Source organism: Periplaneta americana, chromosome 16 (assembly GCF_040183065.1).
Source record: "Periplaneta americana isolate PAMFEO1 chromosome 16, P.americana_PAMFEO1_priV1, whole genome shotgun sequence".
NCBI lineage: Eukaryota > Metazoa > Arthropoda > Insecta > Blattodea > Blattidae > Periplaneta > Periplaneta americana.
The window spans coordinates 188,899,377-188,923,224 of record NC_091132.1 but is presented as its reverse complement, the minus strand read 5'-3'; the positions used below and the strand labels follow the sequence as shown (position 1 = coordinate 188,923,224).

The 23,848-nt window shown below is 35.1% G+C and overlaps 1 protein-coding gene across 1 annotated transcript in view; it reads left to right on the top strand.

The window, feature by feature from the left end:
- The first annotated feature begins 1,956 nt into the window (after positions 1-1,956).
- The window catches only part of LOC138692260 (aldo-keto reductase family 1 member B1-like), a 44,168-nt gene continuing 22,276 nt past the window's right edge, over positions 1,957-23,848 (top strand). Inside the window, exons 1-3 of the mRNA XM_069815420.1 lie at positions 1,957-2,142; positions 3,456-3,623; positions 13,217-13,333. Of these exons, the coding sequence (XP_069671521.1) occupies positions 2,059-2,142; positions 3,456-3,623; positions 13,217-13,333 (369 nt within the window). The 5' untranslated portion in view covers positions 1,957-2,058. The remainder of the gene's footprint in view (positions 2,143-3,455; positions 3,624-13,216; positions 13,334-23,848) is intronic.

Genomic DNA, 23,848 nt, shown 5'->3' with positions numbered 1-23,848 from the left:
AATAATAATAATAATAATAATAATAATAATAATAATCTATACTAATAATAAATCTGTAGCCGAAATTTTTCTGGTAATTTTCGATTTTCCAAAAATAATTGGTCCTAACATATATAATTAACCACCCTGAAACCGAAAATCGCTTTTTTGAAATTTTTGTTTGTATGTCTGTATGTTTTTTACCTTTTCACGCGATAATGGATGAACGGATTTCGATGAAAATCGAAATATAAATTATGTTCGTTGTAACTTAGATTTTAGGCTATATGGCATTCAAAATACATTATTTAAAAGGGGGGGTTATCAGGGGGCCTGAATTAAATAAATCGCAATATCTCGCTTATTATTGATTTTTGTGAAAAATGTTACATAACAAAAGTTTCTTTAAAAATAATTTGCGATAAGTTTTATTCCTTGAAACATTTTGATAGGACTGATATTTAATGAGATAAATTAGTTTTAAAATTATAATAACTGCCATCTAAGGCCGTATAATGAAATAAAAAACAAATGACTTCGTCTATAAGGGGCCTTGGACAGCAACAATCGAAAGCTATGAAAGCCTATAGAGAATGTTTCTGTGTTTGTATGAAGTAATATCGGAAGCTAAATTAACCGATTTATATAATTAATTATTATTTCACAATTGCAAAGTGTAACTTCTGATATAATATAATGTAATGTAATATAATATAATATAATATAATATTATATAATATAATTTAAGTTATTTGAACGGTTCAGAACCATAGTGGGCCAAGCGCCATTTACTGAATACGTAGAAAACAAGGGTTAAAATTAAGTTATTACCATAATTCAATGGAAACCTGTAACAAGTAAAATAAAGTATACACATTAAATCTAAATTATGTCAATGTTCATTAAACTATGGTTGCATGTAATAAAAATTAGAAACATGTTAAAGGAATGAGTGGTCTCTGGACCAAAATGATCGCATTTTAATTATTTGGATGCAATTTAAATTAAGTAACATATTAAACGATTTATCCTTCTATCAAACACGAATGTTCCCTGGATCAAATGTCCTATTTTAATTATGTAATTACTTTATACTTACTTCTAACGGGTGCAGCGGAGCGCACGGGTACGGCTAGTAATAATAATAATAATAATAATAATAATAATAATAATGACGACTGAGCTTAATAATATCAGTATTTATTTGTTTTGTCTTTCTTTTCTTTTTTTGGGGGGGGGGGGAGAGGAGTCTCTAACCCTCTCAGTATGCCTCCCGTATTTATTTTATTAGGCTATTTTACGACGCTTTATCAACAGCTTAGGTGATTTAGCGTCTGAATGAGATGAAGGTGATAATGGATAATGCCGGTGAAAATGAGTCCGGGGTCCAACACCGAAAGTTACCCAGCATTCGCTCATATTGGGTTGAGGGAAAACCCCGGAAAAAACCTCAACCAGGTAACTTGCCCCGACCGGGAATCGAACCGGGGCCACCTGGTTTCGTGGCTAGACGCGTTAACCGTTACTCTACAGGTGTGGACATCTTTCGTATTAGTACTTGAAATAAACAATAATATATTTCTTTTGTTTCCATTACAGTAAGTTACTCATTTGCAGAATTTATTGAAGAAAAAACATTGAGAAGTAATACTGAAACATCATTCTTATTTAGGCTGCAGATTCAGGTGCGACTGTTAGAAGAGCTTTCAGTTTTGCAGCACGTAAGCCTTATGTCATAAAGAAATCATGTTACATAATGCCGCCAACTGTAATGTGATACCGTGCGAAACCTGCATTGCCGACCAAGCACTCTCCGTCTTGCCCATTACCGTAGTGTTTGTAGTAATCGAAACTAGAGGACAGAAATATCGATTAGTCCCATATAGGCTCACTGCTAGCATATTTCAAGCGACGTAATGTTACGTTTGAACTAAGTGCGAGTCACTTACTAACTGGTTTACCTAATAAAATGTACGGTAACATTTATGAACGTCCTAGACGGAATAATTGAGAAGCGCGAGTTGGAAGTGTGTGTTGGAAAGTGTAGTATATTTTATTTTACTGTTTGGTGTAAGAGAAATGGCTTCAAAAGTGATTAAAGCTCCACATGTGAAGTTCAACAACGGTCTTGAATTTCCTATTTTTGGGCTCGGAACGTGGAAGGTCAGTCAATTTAACAGCAGAGCTAAGATTGAAGCTTTTGGCATTTTTTTTGTCACTCTTCGCTATTGTTACTTCGAGAGTATGGCAACTTATTTCCAGCGTATTTATTTGTATATATCAGCTCGTGGGATACCATTTCGTGTTAATATATAGAGTGGCTCACTTAACTCTTTCACCTCCGATAGCGTGTGAAATATTTCAGACATACACAAACCGTACAAGTTAAATTACTTCGAAGGGGACATCTGATACACGTAATGTATTTTTCGTACATGAATAATTTTAAGGTTATTAGAATCAAATTTATTTTTTTAAATGGGAACCAACTATGTTTTGTATTGCAAATGTTGCATTAGCTCTTCTTAATAACAACTGATTATTTTACAGACTGTTCGAATGTCACCGGTAAGAGTAAACATAAACAATGTCTGACACACCCTTTCATATAATGTTGACTTAGGGTAATTAAAGATCGAACACACCTATAGTACTGTACACTACCCAATACAACACTTATTTCTTGAAGTTCTGTACTGGACAATTGAACGATAAGACATCGGCGAGAAATTTGATTGCGTACTGGAGATTTTGTGTTTTGTTTTTTGAGAATAAATGTTTATTTTTTATTGTACACTACTTTTATGTCGTGCTAACCACACGATACCTCCATTCTGGTTGCATGATCGTCCACCTCTGCTTCGGCATGTGAACGTGAGGCCAGCAGCCGGCTGGTCGGTCTGAGCCGTTCAAGGACTGTGGCGCCACGGATTATTATTATTATTATTATTATTATTATTACTACTACTACTACTACTACTACTTTTGTCTCACTTCACCATGTGCAACATTTCCATTGTACTAAAATGTACAGTATAATGTGATTGTGATTTAATTAACGCACAAATCTAACCAGAATTGTCCTCCCTCTGTTCGATCCTTGGTCAGACATTGTTTATGTTTACTCTTACCGGTGACAATCAAACAGTCGATAAAGTCGAAAGAATTAAGTGGGCCACTCTGTATTTTAATTTTGGCAGTGTATCATGGTGTAGAGCCTAGATATTTTTGTATTTATCATGTCGTTTTTGTATAGGCCTACTTAAATTGCTTAATATGGTGGCAACATGTATTTTATTAGTTTCGAAATTCTACAAATTACAAATTAGGCAATCGTATTACATATTTCATTGTTAGATAATTGCTCAAGAATCGATGGACCTGAACTCATGACGTGACAGTGTATTTTAACTAGGCTAGAAAAGACAATTGAAGTTTTGTCGGGCAGTTGTAAGACTTGTCACTATATTTTTCAGTCTAAACCCGGTGAAGTGACGCAAGCTGTGAAGGATGCCATAGATATTGGATATCGCCATATAGACTGTGCTCGTGCCTATGGAAACGAGCAAGAAGTGGGAGCTGCAATCAAAGCTAAAATCGCCGAGAACGTCGTGAAGCGCGAAGATCTCTACATCACGAGCAAGGTAGGCCTAAGTAATAAATGACAATCTACACTGATCACTACTGCAAGTGCTTTGCTTGACATCTGAAAGCAGGGTTGGCATGATTTTTCCCCTTGAGTTTTTGACTGAGAGAGGATTTAAAAAAAAATTACATAAGTATTCTAATAAAGCTTTGACTGACAGAGGATTTTAAAAAAAATATCCCAAAAAGGTATTCTAATAAAGCTGCAAGTGGTATAAAATCTTCTTTTATTAACAATTCCAGTCATTTTTATTATTTTATGCTCGACCATGCCGAAATGTAGTAATTATACACCTGGTAGTAGCCCTTTAATGCACCTCATTAAAGTATACCTATTCATTATAGTTCAGTTGTTCAGCCAATGAGAAATCACCATTGTACCATTATAAAACCGCAAGTATCGATTATTCTCGGATATGCACTCGAAAGACAATTAGCGAAACGTCACGGAGGCTGGAAATCCAATACTGTCGCAGAAGGTTATGTTCTGTTACTATAATAATTAGCTTTAATTGTAAATAATATTCAAATAAATTCAATTTGTCATCTCGTTTTTCAATTCTAAATCAATTTCCAGGTTATATCAATATTAATGTTCATGTTATTCTCTAGATTATATCAAGGACATTCGTTCCTCGGAAAAAAATCAATACTTTCGCGTCTGCGCACATCTCACAATTTAGAAGGTCAGTTCCGCTCTTCACTTAGATAACCATAACATGAATACTTATGAATAATTTCAAGTTAAAAATATGGTCGAGTATAAAAAGTCGTATGAAACTTGCCTATAATGGTAATTAAGACGCTCTTATGAAAATTATGAAACTCGCTTGCGCTCGTTTAATAAACATACATACTCGCGTCTTAATTACTACCATTATAGGCTCTTTGCATAATGCACTATTATACTGTGCAAATCATTATTAAGTAGGTATCTATCCTATAATGGTATACCCGAACAAAATTTAATTTATTATTGTAAGTATTTATTAAAATATCTTAAGTAATTATTATTTGTTTAATATTCAGTTGAACAATCCACCAAAAATTTGGGTCTATATGACTATAGGATATCGGTAGTTGTTTATGAGAATTTATGTTGGCTAGATTGGAGAATAGGGTGATGTCATGAGTAGGGACCGGATTTTTAGGTTTTTAAAAATACCATTTTAGGTTTTTGAAATAGGTGAAATAACTTAGGTTTTTTTTTTTATGTCCAACCTGTGAAAGGGGTCACAAAGCTGCCCAATCGTTAAAAATGTATCCTTACAGTTATTCTTAAAAAATAAATATATATTTATTAAGGCAACATGGACCACGAAACTGACCTTTTCAAGAACCGAACTATTTCTCAAAATGTATAAGATTCGAAATGTTTGCTCCTTCCCCTTAAACATTATTTGTAGTTTGAATAAATTATTGTTACAATTAACATTTTATCTAATATAATTTGCCTTGATATAACTACATAAATTTCAGTTTTCAATAGATAAAAGGTACAATACACACACAACTTTTGAATTGAATTTGTTCAAACTTTATCAAGAATTATTTTAAAAGGTAACAAACAAAAAACAACATTATTTACTGGTACTGTTCCTGGTTGCAATATATGACCAAATACTTTTAAGATTCCCCTTTGAGAAGTTTTTTCTATTGTCTCTCAAAATAGGCCTACATTTGAAGGACGAAAAGATTCTTTTGACAGCACATGACGTCATAGGTGCAAATTTCATTGCTGCCACTGCCAGCAGATACCCACAGTAACTGACAATTGAAGCTTTCCCCCTGGAGAATAGAACTCATTTTTCATGTTTTCAAACCCTGGATTCCTCTGCAATACTTTCTTCAGTTTTAATGTTACGGCTTCACCCACTCCTGGTACTTGTTTCTGTAGAAGCGAGTCAATGACACCAATTGCATCTTTCAGTTGTAGCGACGAAGATTCCAAGTACTCAATATATTTTGGAAGGTCACTTTACTGTGCCTTGAGGAAAGCAAGGGAGCCATAGATGTTGTCACTCCTAAATACAGATTTTGCCTTGAGGATTGAGGCAGCCTCCTCCACGTCGAGTGTGTTCTTTCCTCTCTCTCTCTCTCTCTCTCTCTCTCTCTCTCTCTCTGTATTGATATTTCTTTCAAGATAAAACGAAATCAATATTGTAACTTTAAAATTCAAAACAATAATGTAGTTTTATTGTTACAACAATAACTCTTCACTTTCTACAATTCAATTCTACTCCCGTCAACAATGGGATTTCCACTCCACACAGTATACAGTATTCGTTATTGCACTCCGCAGACGACAATGACAATTTACTTGGATTATTGAGAACAACAATGAGCTGTTAATTTTAACTAATGTTCACAAAGCACTATTTACAAATCAGAACTGTCAGTTCACAGTTCGTTTGCCTTGGCTAGTTCTTCTAGCTCAGTCACTCAGGTTCACAGTATCTCGAACCACAGACCTTCAGAGACAGTCCACTGAACCTCGAACTCAGGTCCCCAACTGCGGTCCACTGCACTCGAACTCAAGTCTTCCAACTGTGTTGCTTCCGCCTAGACCCTCAGACAGTTGCAGACACACACTCAAGTCGAACTTCGGTCTCGAAGCTGGCTTCACTGCTACACAAGACTGGCTGGCTACCTGACCAAAAACTGAAAACTCCTCTCGAAATCTGGTTTCCTTTTATTTGCCAGGCAACACTTCGCGAGCCTTCGATTTCTGGTCGTTTCCATCACTAGACGATTCGGTTTCGAGAATAATCTGGATTTCTCTCCTCTCTGCCGTGGTCGCTCTCTCCCCTCTCCTCTCTATACCACAGCACATGCCGCAGGAAGCAGATGCGCGCGCAACCTGCCCAAACCACGGCCGACCTAGCCCTTCCTCCGCCGGTCGTGAGATCGAATCTCACATGGCCGTCACAATATATAATGCAGTAAATACAGGATAACGGTTATCAACAATGATTAGGTACTAAGGTCCAATTTAGGTTTTTTCAGGTTCAACAGAATTCACATATATGACTCCTACGATCATGATTCGGAAAAGTATTGGAGAAATTAGGAGTTCAGAAACAGGACAGTTTTATAAAGAAAAATGTTACGTAATTAAAAATACATCGTAATGCACCAACAAACATTATTTCATTTTATTTTTAAGTGGAATTTATAAAACAGTTATATTACCAGTTGTTCTGTATAGTTGTGAAACTTGGACTCTCACTTTGAGAGAGAAACAGAGGTTAAGGGTGCTTAGGAAAATATTTGGTGCTAAGAGGGATGAAGTTACAGGAGAATGGAGAAAGTTACACAACGCAGAACTGCACGCATTGTATTCTTAACCTGACATAATTAGGAACATTAAATCCAGACGTTTGAGATGGGCAGGGCATGAAGCATGTATGGGCAAATCCAGATATGCATATAGAGTGTTAGTTGGAAGGTCGGAGAGAAAAAGACCTTTGGGGGGACTGAGATATATGTGGAAGGGTAATATTAAAATGGATTTGAGAGAGGTAGGATATGATGTTGGGGACTGGATTAATCTTGGTCAGGATAAGGACCGATGACGAGCTTATGTGAGGGCGGCAATGAACCGCCAGGTTCTCTAAAAGCCATTTGTAAGTAAGTAAGTAAGTTTATGATATAGATGATTGAGGTTGTGATGATTCATAGTATATAAATTTCCAATCTGACATTTGCCTTTGTGACTGGGGAAAACCATGAAAATCCCCAGTTAGATTGGCCAGGCACGGGGTTTGAACCCAGAACCTCCTGAATGCGAATCTCAAATGTTACAATCTGAGGCAGCTCGCTTTTATTTTCTTAATAGGTTCAGAAGAATTAATGGAATTCTAAAATGTAATTTAATTTGCTTTATTTAACACTTTACATTTGTTTATTCTATAGTCAATTGTTCTTTTATTTCTATTGCATTTTAACATCGAGTAGCAGCCGCCGGCATGGCTCAATTGGTTAAGGCACTTGCCTGCCGGTCTGAAGTTGCGCTCAGGCTCGGGTTCGATCCCCGCTTGCCTGATTACCTGGTTGGGTTTTTTCCGAGGTTTTCCCCAACCATAAGGTGAATGCCAGGTAATCTATGGCGAATCCTCGGCCTCATCTCGCCAAAACCATCTCACTATCACCAATCTCATTGATGCTAAATAACCTAGTAGTTGATACAGCGTCGTTAAATAACCAACTAAAAAGAATCGAGTTTCATGAGGGCCATAGTCATGACAGAAATAACACAAAATTAAATTACCTTATTGATATAAGGAAAGGTAAAATTGAATATATGGCCTATTCCAACAAAACGTCAACCACACACCAAAAATTAAACTAACGAATAAAATATGAGTAACCATTGAAGTATTATACTTCATACTACCTTTGAGTACTGTTGTTTTCATGTTTAATTTAAAACCTTTTAAAAGCATCAAAATTAATGTGTTATTTTAGTCAGAAGATAGTAAAATAATACGCACTTTTCAGTATCACATTATCCTTACAATTGTTGAGATATAAATTCTGAAATGGTATGCTATGAAACAACAAATCTTCACTGATAATATGGCATAGATTATATTGATTAATTGTAACATTTACACATTCTAGTAAGACAATAGTGTTTCCCGTACACTCCATGTAATTACGTCACAAAACAGCAACAAATGTTTTTATTTGAAGAAAATACTTCAGTCGATTTGTTAGAAAATTTGTATACAAAGCTAACTTTTTAAGAGGTTTTAACTGGTTATAATCATTACATGGAAAATAATTCGAGTTTCCTAAGAATGGACCATTATCGCCCGTGATGTAATTACAGTTCCCCTCTTGGATTTCTAATTGTGTTTATATTTAGTATATTTTCAAAGCAAATGAACGTACTTTATGTACTAATATCTGCGACAAGATAATACTTTTAAGTTATGAATGCAATATTTTTTTGTCATTCCTGCTACTTTTACAATAAATGAATATTTACGAGATGAAACAACTATAGGGAAACAACTCAGTAAACTCTGTTGGTATGCGTATGCGTCAATCTTAAAGAGTGACACAATATACTATTAACCTCCTACTTCCTAATTGTCAGCCAATAATGGAAAAAAGCGTTATTTATGTAGACTTTCAATGAAGCAGAATATTTTCGCATTTTTACAAATGGCTTTTAAGGAACCCGAAGGTTCATTGCTGCCCTCACATAAGCCCGCCATCGGTCCCTATTCTGTGCAAGATTAATCCACTCTCTACCATCATATCCCATCTCCCTCAAATCCATTTTAATATTATCCTCCCATCTACGTCTCGGCATCCCCAAAGGTCTTTTTCCCTCCGGCCTCCCAACTAACATTCTATATGCATTTCTGGATTCGCCCATACGTGCTATATGCCCTGCCCATCAGTAAGGAAAAAAGCATGTTGAAGAGCATTGTTTGCAGATTTTTAAGATGTTTAAGTGACCACAATATAACGAATGTAAGACTTCTTAATTGAGGTTTGTTTTATACTACTGTAGTGTGGGAAAATATATTTTTGAAGTAGAAAACTCGATCAGCAATAAGCTTTTTTTCTTAAAGAGGTAAGTGTGTAGTTGCAGTGTATGAAATCGTCTAAATAGATTCTACTTTATGTTGAAAAAAAACCATGTTAATAGAATGAGTCAACAAGATATCACTTGTTAAGTTTATGACTGACTGCTCGTTGTCCATCAAGTAGCGCGTACATAAACATTATTTGTCTTCAAAATCCAACCATGCTTTAAAAATAAGCATTTATTACTTTAATTGGTTTCATTTACTTAAAGGGACAGACTAAAATGTTTAGTCAGTTGTCTCCAGTTTTTTCAATTGTATTTTTGTAACCGAAATTGAGTCCCCACTTAACGTAAAGGATTGACTGTGTCGCACCTTTTCACAGAATACAGAAAAGACAAGTGGAAGAAATGTGTTGAGCACGTTAAAAATAACGAAGAACAATATTTTTCTAGTGCTAATGTGATAGACAGTGAGACTGACAGAATAATTTCGTTAGGAGAATGTTTAAATGATAGCAGTGATGCATCAGATGACTTATCAATCAGTAGTTCAGATTAATGGTGGGAAACTCTACTTCCAGTACAGTGTTAAGGTTTAGTAACCTCCTATAACGGAGTTTTCCCAGTTGTTAATCAATATCTGTAAACAGTAACTGATTTACGACTTCAAGATTTACAACTTCTTTCCATTAGTGTTCATATCTTTCATAAACGTAGTGATATAGAGTTAAAATAAACAGTGATTTATACTTAGAAAGAACATAAAGGGGATGATGAAAATAGTAGTGTGTTGTTATATCAAATTGGTTCGTGAATAATTAGGTGTTTGTCATTGTGTTGTGGATTATCTTCTTTATTTAGACTTATGGGTCTTACTCCATCCAGTCTGCTGTCGAAAAATCTAAAAGTTAGAATTTATAAAACAGTTACATTACCGGTTGTTCTGTATGGTTGTGAAACTTGGACTCTCACTTTGAGAGAGAAACATGGGTTAAGGGTGTTTGAGAATAAGGTGCTTAGGAAAATATTTGGGGCTAAGACGGATGAAGTTACAGGAGAATGGAGAAAGTTACACAACACAGAACTGCACGCATTGTATTCTTCACCTGACATAATTAGGAACATTAAATCCAGACGTTTGAGATGGGCAGGGCATGTAGCACGTATGGGCGAATCCAGAAATGCATATAGAGTGTTAGTTGGGAGACCGGAGGGAAAAAGACCTTAGGGGAGGCCGAGACGTAGATGGGAGGATAATATTAGAATGGATTTGAGGGAGGTGGGATATGATGATAGAGAATGGATTAATCTTGCTCAGGATAGGGACCGATGGCGGGCTTATGTGAGGGCGGCAGTGAACCTCCGGGTTCCTTGAAAGCCAGTAAGTAAGTAAGTAAGTAAGTAAGTAAGTATGGGTCTTACTCCAGCAGAAAGTGTAACAGAAAAAAAATTACAAGCAAAAACAACGCGAAAGGCAAAAGAGTAGAAAAATGGGCCTATGATTCCCACCTATCTGTTACATAGACACTACAGAAGTTGCTCTATGTGGTTACCACGCATTGTTACACATGCTTTAGCCGTTCTCAGTGAATCACGAACTTTTGCGACCACACCTGGTTGTTGTCGGATTTGCTCACATGCATCGGATACATGCCCCTGTAACGTTTGTACGTTGTCAATGGATATGACATACACCAATGTCGTTAAATGCCCCCATAGCCAGAAATTCAAAGGATTTAGGTCAGGTGATCTGGGTGGCCATGCTATTGGACCTCCTCGATCAATCCATCGCCCATTAAACCTCCGGGTTAGGTATTGTCGCACTAACACAAATAAAATGATAGACTCCGTAGTATCCTGAACCTTTGTTTACTACTACATTCTCTGTTTACTTCTGTTGAGGGATACTATCCATTTTCAAAACATGCACCATTGTTTTGTGTTTTTAAATGAATGACGATCATAGACCACAATACAGCATGGCCCTTATCTCAACAGATATTTGTTTCTGGACACATGTTTATGGGAACTTTTTGTCTAGTTTCGACCTGTGCTACCTCCTGTAAAATATGAGACACTTTTTTAAAACGCCCTGTATGGAAAATAGTACTTATAAATATTGTAATTTATTTCTCATGTTAAATTTCTAAACCTAGTAAACTGTGTTATACTTAGTATGTATTCAGAGTCCCTAGAAACATTATGAATAGAGCCCGGATGTTTGGCAAAATGCCTTTTTTACCAGGTGGAAGTAAATCATAATTTGCACAGATATAAATGTGAATTGGAGTAAATCAAAGTGATAGGATCAATTTTTATTTTGCCTTTTTAAGGTGTTTCTTACTAATAAATGCCTGTTTTGTCATTTTAAAGCAATATTTCTTGTTTATTTGCAATTTTCTAATTCATGTAATGTAATGTGTATGGAATTTAAATATTTAAAACAATGACTAACTTTACTAACAATAGTAAATAAAAGTAATTTATTTCGGTGCTCAATCTGCTAATATTCGTGCTTTAATACAATTGGTGTAATATGAATAATGATCCACAATCCACAGTTACAAATATAATATTGTCATTTCTTCACGGTACCAACAATCATCTTTATAATTTTAAATATTAAGCTTATTCTCATAAAAGTTATCACGTAGCATTTTCAATTGTTTGCTTTTATATTTTCAAATTTTACTGTTACAATTTTCTGCTACACGTGTTTATTATTGTAGGAGAAAGAAATTTGAGTGAGGAACAATCAGTTATTGTCAGGTGACAGAAGGTTTAAGATCGGTTAGCTAGAATGCCTAAATTCAGTAAGCCATTGCAAAGTAAACTTCATGCTTACGTTAGTGAATTTGATGCCCATGTGTTTTCAACTGATGGAATAGTTTTGTTATGTAAGGTTTGTGAAAAGACGGTTAATCACAAAAAAAAAAAAAAATTGTGCTCGACCATGCCGAAATGTAGTAATTATACATCTGGTAGCAGTCCTTTAATGGACCTCATTAAAGTACACCTATTCATTAAAGTTCAGGTGTTCCACCAATCAGAAAATACCATTGTAGCAATATGAAAGCGGAAGTATCGATTATTCTCGGATATGCCACGGAGGCTGGAAATCGAATACTGTTGCAGAAGGTTATGTTGAAGAATCGATCCAAAATAAAATTGAAATCTCAAATACAATATTAAACTCAGTCGAAACAAATTAACATCAATTCACCGTCATCTTCCAGCCTTTCACAAAGCACATTCCCTTAAATTCATTTCACCAATTGCACAATAAATCACCTATATTTGAAATAAAGTCAGTTCTGTTACTATAATAATTAGCGTTAATTGTAAATAATATTCAAATAAATTCAATTTGTCATCTCGTTTTTCCATGTCTAATTCAATTTCAAGGTTATATCAAGATTAATGTTTATTTTACTCTCTAGATTATATCAAGGTCAATGTCGACATTTGTTTCTCGGAAAAAATAAATTCTTTCGCGTCTGCGCACATCTCACAATTTACGAGATATTGCACAAGGTCAGTTCCGCTCCTCAGTCAGATAAGAATAACATGAATACTTATAAATAATTTCAAGTTAGAAATATGGTCGGTCGTAAAAAGTCGTATGAAACTTGACTATAATGGTAGTTAAGACGCTCGTATGAAAATTATGAAACTCACTTGCGCTCGTTTCATAAACATACTCGCGTCTTAATTACTACCATTATAGGCTCGTTGCATAATGTACTATTATGTCAACGTGTCACCTACGAAGTAAATATGTGAGTTATGTTGATATACCTAATTTAAATTTATTGCTAAAATTTATTATGCCTTTTTAAAATTCATAATGCATTTTTCAAAGATTATTGTGCCTGTTTTTTTAAGTTTTTATTGCCTTTTCTGCCTGTCTATTTTAACTGTTTTAAATGCCTAAACTTCCGGGCTCTAATTATGAAGCAATCTGCTGTACTCGTATTAGTAACACAAAAGCAGTGTAGGTATTGTGTCATAACTTCACATGATGGAGACAATCTGGTCTGTCCACAGCTATGGAACACATTCCATCGCACCGACCTGGTGGAGCCTGCCTGCAGAAAAACTCTCAACGATCTGGGCCTGGAATGCCTGGATCTGTATTTGATCCACTGGCCTATGGGTTACAAGGTATGTCATCATCCAGATTCACTTTAAAAATGTGTGTGACTTTGGTGTAAGTTGACTCTCTTGTGTTTACCGAGAGCTATGTTGTTATCTTGACAAGATAATTCTAATGACCGGACAAAGTCTGGAATTTAAAACTCTTAATGCATAAGACTGAGATATGAGTTCCTTGCTTTTTATATATTGCATAAGGCTGATCCTGACCATGACATTCTTTTTTCTCTTTGATCTCTTTTGATTTCAAACTTCTTCAACTTTTATGTTCTTATTATACAAAGTATTAAGAAATACTGTTCCACTGTAAGATGAAAAAGTAGGGGTGTTTTATGCTATCATTGCTCATATAATAAGGGCAGTGGTTCACGAGAGGATTTACAAAATAAGCAAAAAACCACCTTATTATCATACATTTATTTTGTATTTATAGGGGTGTGATTTTTTGGTATTAACGATATACGCGAAATATGTTAAAAACTTAACTTGATGCATTTATTTATTTGTCTAATGGCTAGAACATGATATTTACTATCATTGACTGAGGGAAGAACAAGAAAGTGGTGAACAAAACTACGGATTAAGTAATTAAAAACATTCGGGCTCTGGCTTCCCAGTAGCGGTCGACTTCCTTGGAGGATTTCAGAGCAGGGCATTTAGCAAGATGTTGTCTATCCATGTCTTCCTGTTGATTGCACAAAATGCAGGCTGATGATGGAAGGATGCCAAGACGATTGAGGTGTTTACCCAGGATGTCATGTTCAGTGTTAAGGCGAAAGCTTGCAACTGCCAGTCTTCTGGGTTCAGGAGGTATATCCTTCAGTAATTTCCTACGTTGTTACGAAATGTTTATGTCCAGTTCTTGTTGGTGATTATTTTTTTTGTAGTTGCTTGATATATTGTTTTACTGAGCTAAATGACAAAAGTTTCCGTGGGTTTATTTTGAGATTGGCACCCTTCTTTCTAATGTGTCAGCCTGTTCATTCCCATGTAGATTACAATGTCCTGGGATCCATTGTAACACAACTGTTTTGCCACGTTCTTTTAAAGTTGCAAGCATTTTTTGACAATTATTGATTTGTTCTGTATAGGGGTGGTCAGTTTTATTTATGGACAAAATGACTGCTTTTGAGTCCGAGAGGATGACGGCGTTTGTGAATTTATCCATATGGAATAAAAGTTGATTTAAGGCAACATTTATAGCTTCAATTTCTCCATCATAGGCAGATAGATTATAACCAACTGGGAGATAGAAGCAAAATAGATTACTAAAAATACCAGCTCCTACATATCCTTGAGGGTCTGTTTTCGAGCCATCGGTATAAATTCTTATCCAATAGTCTTCCGGATATCTGATGTTGACGGTTTCAAGGGCCAATTGTTTTAAGTTTTCTTTACTGTGTTGATTTTTGGTGATTTGTTCTAGGAGGTCTATTTCTGATTGAATTATCTATCTGAAGTGGGTTTTGTGGAAGCATTAGAGGTTGAAGGAGATTGGTATATCGAGTTCTTCTTTTAGTTTCTCTGCATATTGGATGAATCCGTGTTGCGTTTTCAGATACCTTTCTGTGTTAAGGTATGTGGACCAATAGTCGTCATTACTTCCGATCAGTTTTTCATAAAGAATAATGGCTCTTTCTTCTATTGTTGTTACAAGAGGTTCAGTATCTGTGAGGTAAAGCATACAGTTAATGGGAGTAGATTTCACTCCTCCTGTGATAAGTCTGAGTGCCTGGTTTTGTACTTTGACAAGTGGGTTTAGTGTAGTTTTTGGTGCAGTGACTAGAGATTCGCTGCAGTATAGGAGACTAGGCTCAATATACATCTTGTAGGTTGTTATTAGTTATTTATGCATAGAAAATGCAAATTCCTTCATGAAAGTCCAAAAATAAGCGAAACATATCCGCGAAATTGATATAAATCCATGAAATTACTTCTTAATCACGATGTTTTTAACAAAAAACAAGTTTCATGGAGAATTCGCACGAAAAATTACTCTTTCTTCCAAATAAAAAGTGAAAATTTTCTTCATTAAAAAATATACTTGAATATTTCTACATTTTTGATCGTCAGCATTACACACATCTGGATCTGGCAACAATGTAACTTACGCATAGTTTCAGGGACTACTTCGAGGAAGCAGTGCAAGTGGACAACAGTAATTGAAGGGTTCAGAACCATAGTGCGCCAAGCGCCATTTATTAAAAACTAGCCTTACCCGTGCGCTTCGCTGCACTTGTTAAAAATAAATATAAAGTAATTACATAATTAAAATAGGACGTCTGCCCCAGGGAACGTTCGTGTTTGTTAGAAGGATAAGTAGTTTAATATGTTACTTAATTTAAATTGTATTTAAGTAATTAAAATGCGATCATTTTGGTCCAGAGACCACTCATTTGGTGCAATGATAATTCCTTTAACTTATTTCTTATTTGTTATTACATGCAAATAATTAAAATATGATCATTTGGTTCAGAGAACATCTGTTTTTGATGCAACGATTTAACATTTTTCTAAATTAGTCTTGAACGCATCTTTAATAAATCACTCCAAATTAATAGAGTGGATTGTGTACGGAGATAATTTTTCTGTGCGTAAAGATCTATTTTCATCTTACCCCATTCCTTATATGTAGTATTACATCTATCTAGAGAAACTACAAATTTCAAATAGTGAAGGAATTATCCAAATTAGCTTCTGAAATTACTTCATACAAACAGACAAATTTAATATTCTCTGTATATTAATATTGATAAACGTCAAGGCCGCCTTAAATAGACGGAGTCATTTATATTAATTTCATTATAGCCATCGATGTCGTTCCTGCAATAATTCCTTTGTGACATCGATTTTCAGATTTTTGCACTATTAAGTAACTTAAATAGTTATACAATAATACAATCTCCTATATGTAATTATATTTCCTTCTTTCGAAAATGTAAGAATTCACGATCTCCTATGTACCACTGCCATAGAATGAATAAATATGTTTTTTCTTCCTACTGAAAAATTTTATATTTTGCACATAGGAATTACGGAACAACGACTCTACAATCTGAGGGGGCATTGAAAATGTATTGTATTGTTATTTTAAAACTCTTGTACAGCCTTAAATATCAGTCCTATCAAAATTTTGCCTGGAATAAAACTTATCGGAAATCATTTTTAAAGAAACTTTTGTTATGTAACATTTACCACAAAAATCAATAATAAGCGAGATATTTCGATTTATTTAATTCAGGCTCCCTTATAACCCCCCTTTACAATAAATTATTTTGAATGCCATATAGCCTAAAATCTAAGTTACATCAAACTTAATTTATATTCCAATTTTCATCGAAATCCGTTCAGCCATTATCGCGTGAAAAGGTAACAAACATCCAGACAGACAGATAGACTTAAATATCAGTCTTATCAAAATTTTGCCTGGGATAAAACTTATCGGAAATCATTTTTAAAGAAACTTTTGTTATGTAACATTTTTCACAAAAATCAATAATAAGCTATATATTTCGGTTTATTTAAAGTATTTTGAATGCCATATAGCCTAAAATCTAAGTTACAATGAACTTAATTTATGTTCCAATTTTCATCGAAATCCGTTCAGCCATTATCACTTGAAAAGGTAACAAACATCCAGACAGACATACAAACAAAAATTTCAAAAAAGCGATTTTCGGTTTCAGGATGATTAATTATACATGTTAACACCAATTATTTTTGGAAAATCGAAAATTACCAGAAAAATTTCGCTTACAGATTTATTATTAGTATAGATGGAGAAAGCAAGAGTTAAAGTTAAGTGAATACCATAGTTTAATGAAGATTGACATATCATTTAGTTTTAATGTGTATACTTTATATTACTTGCTATACGTTCCCATTGAATTATGGTAATAACTTCATTTTAACCCTTGTTTTCTACGGTTTTAGCAAATGGCGCTTGGCCCACTATGGTTCTGAACCCTTCAATTTCTCATTCCCGCAATAAGTGTCTTTGTGTGATCAAAAAGGCAGTGCTGCCACCCCCTCACAGTGAAAGGAAATTGAATTATGAATTTAATTAATGCTACAAACAATTTTCTGTTTGTTTCAATAATAATTTTTAAAAAGTCAATTTATTTATTTTTTTTTAAGTTTCTTTAGGGTGCGAAATAAGCACGAAATTACTCTTTTTCTTTTTACGAAATATTCACCGAAATATATGTCGACCTGGGTAGCTAGTCAGTATAATGCTGGCCTTCTGTGCTCGAGGTTGCGAGTTAGATCCTGGCCCAGGTCAATGACATTTAAGTGTGTTTAAATGTGACAGGCTCATGTCAGTAGATTTACTGACATGTAAAAGAACTGCAGAACAAAATTCCGGCACACCGGCAATACTGATATAACCTCGGAAGTTGTGAGCATCGTGAAATAAACCATAATTTAAATTTCACCGAAATGAAACCATTTTAATCACCAAAATCAGGATAAAATAATCACCATAAAATGACACCACTGTGTATTTAGAAACATAAATAACATTGAACACAAAAATCAATGTTCCAGTAGTTATAAAGTAAAAAAGAAATTAATGCAGTAAATGTGCCTGTCCCCCCCCTCCCCCACCCAGAAATAGCTTCAAGTTCAGTGCGACTTTTCTCTTTTGTTTTGACAGCAGTCATAGATGAGAAACTTACGCAAAATGCGAAGTTGTAAATGGTATAAAATATTTAAGAACTCTTTTGCATTCTTTCGATCTAAAAGTGGTCTACATTTCGGGGAAAAAAAGTCTAATTTCATCATTTCATCAAAATATATTTCAACGAGTTTTTCTTTCATATTTGTTGGAATTTCAGCCACTTGAACCTTGAATGCAGCTATCTAAAAACGGATTCGGTATCCATCTGTGAGTGTCGTAATCATCTTGACTTTTTTCCGCAAAATACTCAGAAAGCTTTTGTTTTAAATTGTGTAAACTTAATTACATATCTTGAAAAATTAATTCAGAATTTTTCGTATTATACTTAGCTAAGTTTTCTTGAATGCACTGGAATGAATCCGATTTCTTTTTATCAAGCGATTCTGTCGAGATATCAGGTTTATTTACAAATTCGTTGATTTAATCCTGGGCGTTTAATCACCTCACCTTGCAAACTATTATTTAAAATGTTTAAGTATTCGAAAATATTGGCCGGAAGGCCAGTCCAAGAAACCAAAGAGAATTGAAAAATAGGTTTGAATATTCAAATTGGAGATTTATCCTTCGAAGGGGTGGAAAAATTCAAATATCTTGGAGCAACAGTAACAAATATAAATGACACTCGGGAGGAAATTAAACGCAGAATAAATATGGGAAATGCGTGTTATTATTCAGTTGAGAAGCTTTTATCATCTAGTCTGCTGTCAAAAAATCTGAAAGTTAGAATTTATAAAACAGTTATATTACCAGTTGTTCTGTATGGTTGTGAAACTTGGACTGTCACTCTGAGAGAGGAACATAGGTTAAGGGTGTTTGAGAATAAGGTGCTTAGGAAAATATTTGGGGCTAAGCGGGATGAAGTTACAGGAGAATGGAGAAAGTTACACAACGCAGAACTGCACGCATTGTATTCTTCACCTGACATAATTAGGAACATTAAATCCAGACGTTTGAGATGGGCAGGGCATGTAGCACGTATGGGCGAATCAAGAAATGCATATAGAGTGTTAGTTGGGAGACCGGAGGGGAAAAAGACCTTTGGGGAGGCCCAGACGTAGATGGGAAGATAATATTAAAATGGATTTGAGGGAGGTGGGATATGATGATAGAGACTGGATTAATCTTGCACAGGATAGGGACCGATGGCGGGCTTATGTGAGGGCGGCAATGAACCTTCGGGTTCCTTAAAAGCCATTTGTAAGTAAGTAAGGTTTGAATATTCAGATTTCTCGTCTTAATGTAAAATGAAAGTTCTGCTCTTAATTTGGAAAACACTTTTCAACATGTTACTCTCAAAAGCCATGTTATTTCCGTGTAATGAATAAGAGTTTCACATAATGAACCCATGTCTCGCAAATTTTTATGAAAATACGAGTTTGCAACACTTTGCCTTTGATGGGATTTATCACTTTAATGTAGATTTTATCAAACGTACTGTAAAGTCCAGAAAACAAATATAAATAAATTGTGCTACTGGGTAACATATGGCAAAAGCATCATTTGGGATTTGTATTGAACTATTTACCACAGTGCCATGGCAGTAATGATTCGAAGTGCTATAAATTATGTTTACGTAATATTGCCATTGTTGCACTATATACTTCTATTTTGAACCTTTTATGGATGATATATACACTGGTTTAGAGAAAATGGTCGTTTTTAGATTTTTACAGGGATTTTCATTTTTCGAAAAGGGTTAAGTACGGTAGTGGAAGGGTCACAGAAAGAAGTCTCACCCAAAAGTGAGTCACATCTTCAAAAAGTTTGGAAACCACTGAATTATGGTATTGTAATTTTTTTCGAAGAAATAATCAGCAGTGCGAGGTACAGAAGTCACATTTTAGAACTGTTGTGTGATGTGTTAACATATGCAGAAAGTTTCATAGCATATTTTTAGCAGGATAATGCCACAGTTCTTACTGCTAATGTATCCATGATGGAATTTTGTCGAGGGTTTGTGGAGATGAACCGTGGAAATGGTATAGGGATCTTATTGTTGCTTCCAGGGGCGGATGCAAGGGGGGGGATTAAGGGGATATATCCCCTCCCGAAATTTTGAGAAAAATACGAAACAAGAAACAAAAATAATATTAATTTTAATTCGTGAATGATACATAGGAATTATAGAGTTTTCCACGTAAATTCTCTTTCCTAAAATGTTAAATTCCAAGAACTTCAGGAAGACTAACACAGCGTTCTTACTTCAAGACAGAGAGTCGTGAAGAGTATTTTAGGCCTTTAATTTTCCTTCTCTTCTTAGACTATTTCATTAGTCAGCTCAAGGACAGGTTTTTAAATCATAAGGGAATCCTAAAGTCCATACAAACTATTCTGCCTAAAAACATAGTGCGAGCATCAGATGAAGATTTAGAAACTGCTGTTGAGGCTATAGTAAATCAGTGGCCCAATGATGTTGATGCATCACCAGAGTCTTTCTTCAATGAATTGAAGATGTGGAGAAGAAATTTCCTTGATCAGAAAAATCTTCACCTAATACCTACTCATTTTATATCATCTTTGAACAGGTGCAATGAAATTATTTTTCCCTGCACTCGCAAGGCCGCTGAAACTTTTCTGCACGTTGCCTGTAACTACAGCAACACCAGAACGGTCGTTCTCAACATTGCGGTATTTGAAGACTTACTTGAGGAGCACGATGGGAGCAGACAGATTAAATGGACTGGCCTTGATGTATATACATAAAAATGTAGAAGTAAAAGCTCATGAAGTACTGGATGAAATGTCTAAGAAGCCTCGTCACCTTCTTCTGTAAATGTCACTCTGTCATTGTTTTTGTATTGCAGTCATTGTAAATGTTAAAATTAAAAAATTATGGTTTATTTAACAACGCTCGCAATTGCCGAGGTTATATCAGCATCGCCGGTGTGCTGGAATTTTTTCCCTCAGGACTTCTTTTACAGGCCAGTAAATCGACTGATATGAGGCCTGTCGCATTTAAACACACTTAAATGCCATCGAGCTGGGTTGGGGTAGAACCCGCAACTTCGAGCACAGAAGGCTACATTGACTACGCTACTCAGGCCAACTTGTAAATGTTTGTGACTCGGAAACAAATTGAGAGAATATAAACTTATTTCTCATTACTCCATTTTTGTTATCTTCTCAAATCCCTCCCCGAAAAAAAATCCTGCGTCCGCCCCTGGTTGCTTCGGTTGACGTACATTACATCGACATTCACTAAGACTAATACGCCATGAAGGATAGGTTCATGTTACACCAGATTGAGTGGTGGAAGGGGAGGTTCTAGCAAAGGAAATTGAGCACTGCATGAAAATCTGCTCCAAACACTGTCTTTGTCTACTACAAATTCCACTTGAACACTCCAATATTTGACCCAGGGCTCCCAGCATAAAAATCTGAAATTCTAGCCATTTTGCTAATGACATCTCTGAAACACAGAGTACCACATAAGAGTCCACATCTCTGAGAGTAGAATATTCAGGACAGCCTTGAGAATTGCACTGAATGAGGTGAAATATCCGCATTGACCTTCTTATCAGTGTAAGAGGCCTAGACCAGTATTGTCTGCATCCACGCCCTTTGACACTGGCTTACATAACATAACGCTATCAATTCAGTCTGAATGTATAAAACTTTTCAAGGCCAGCTGTTTGTTTGCTTCAACTCGAAGCTTTGCATTTTAGATGTATTAATTATCTTTGCTTCCGAAGTTAGAGCTCCCATCTAGATTTTGTCATAATTTTCATTGCATCATTGTCGTCATTTGATCTGTCTCAAGTTAAGTCAGTGGTTCCAGACTTTTTGAAGGCACGACCGACTTCTTGGCAAGATCTATGTTTGTGACTCTCACTACCATACCGGTACTTAACCCTATTCGAAAAATACAAATCCTTGTAAAATCGAAAACAATTATAATTTTACTCAAAAGTAGTGGATACCACCCATCTTCAGATGTACTGGTATCTGCAAACGAAAAATCAGTATATGAAAACCTATTTTACAATTGAGGGGTTAACAACCAGAGTAGATAAAGTCCTTCCAGAATAATTTTGAAAAATTGAGTCTTAAAGTTTCTGGCTCATGCTTAGCAACCTTCACCTTCCATAGGAAATGCTGCCCTCTGTGTGGAGTAACAAATGAGTTATGGACTTCACGGAGAAGAAAAAGTTAATTAAAAATCAATGGGCCTACATAAGAATATGAAGTAATTCGGTAGGAAACATTGGTGTATATGATGACATCGAGGATCAGTGTAGGCCTATTGATATATAATTATTTTTTTGTTCCTCCTGAAAAATTATTTTCTGTACTGTCACATAGGGGCTATTCCATATGAAATCAATCAGTAAACCTCGCAATTTTTTTAATACTCTAATTTTTTCCCTATTTATACAAGGTGCTGAGGAGAGTGCATTTTCAAAAATATGCTATCGAAAGTCAAACGGTTTTCGTACTATTGAGCGACAAATTTAGCATATTTTATAAAAACAAGCCTCTTTCAGCTCTCAGAACTCTGGAACCGTTTACTGCAGAACATTTAATGGAGCTCATTTTGAAGCTGACATTTGGTAGGTTATGTTAAGAAGTAATCCTTATTTTTATTGTATACAGAGGGACAGATAATCTGATTGTACTTACTTTTAGGCTTTTTGCCCATTTGTAAAAATGTAACAAATATTGAGAAAAACCTTGTATTATTAACAGGGATTCGGCATTATTTTCTTAGTGGCTCGGCAATAAGTTTCAAGGGTATGAAATAAATTATATTCACACACCTAGACTTGAACGGTGCAGTACCGCACGAACTGGCCGAGAGATGAAGATAAGCGAGCATTGGGCGTCATTTTACTCCTGTGTTTATGAAAACTTGTGATAAAGCTAGTCCAGCTATGCGCTACTAGACGAAACATCACGTGTTTATGTCTTCTGGCCTTGCTTGCGTAGGCTAGCTCCCGCCTCACAGTCAGCTGGTTAGTTCATGTGCATACTATTTATTTTCTTTATTTGATTTTTTCAATACTTTCTTATCAACGGTGCACCAGGAAAAAATGTGTTTATTTGTACTTTCAATGCGGAATCTAACCATATATTTAAAAAAAATATTTTTTCATTGGCAAAGGCGTCTTAATGAAGAAAAATATCAATTTCTCCATTTCCATAAAAAGTAAGAAAAACTGTTTACATTTCAATATAAACTTTAACTTCTCAGCATCAAAATAAACCATGATTTTGATCACTGGGTGAAAGGGTTTCGGAGCCACAACAGTTTAAAGTTGCTAATTTTATGAAAATACGATAAATTTAAATATTTTAAATTTAAACACTATGAAGTTCTGATGCCTCAAACTTTGCACAAAGCATTGTCAATGGATAGAAAAAGTTTCATTGTATTTAAAAACTGCAAGGTCAATTTTCTCTATATTTCGGTCGATTTGAGATGGAATAGCCCATACGAGGTTTCATAAAAACGACGACGATTTATTGCAATTTCGAGGAGAGAGAAGACAAAAACAAGATGACTGAGTGGACAGAAAGCGACTGAAGGCAGGTGTTACGTCTCTTACATTGCTATCTCGGCATTTACCAGACAAGAATGATGAATGACCAGAAAACTCCAGATATTAATTATTTCAAACTAGGTGATTAATGTCAATATTGAACATATTAAACGCTTTATCAGTAAGATGGATGAGCTTGTCCTGGTTACATATTTCAGTAGTAAATAAATGACTCAACTCACAATGTGTGTAATCTCTCAGGATATACATAATCATTAAAAAGTTGGTTTTATAGGCATGCATGCAGTTTATACACATATTTCATTAAATGTACGACCACGAGCTAAAGGAAAATTAACGCCA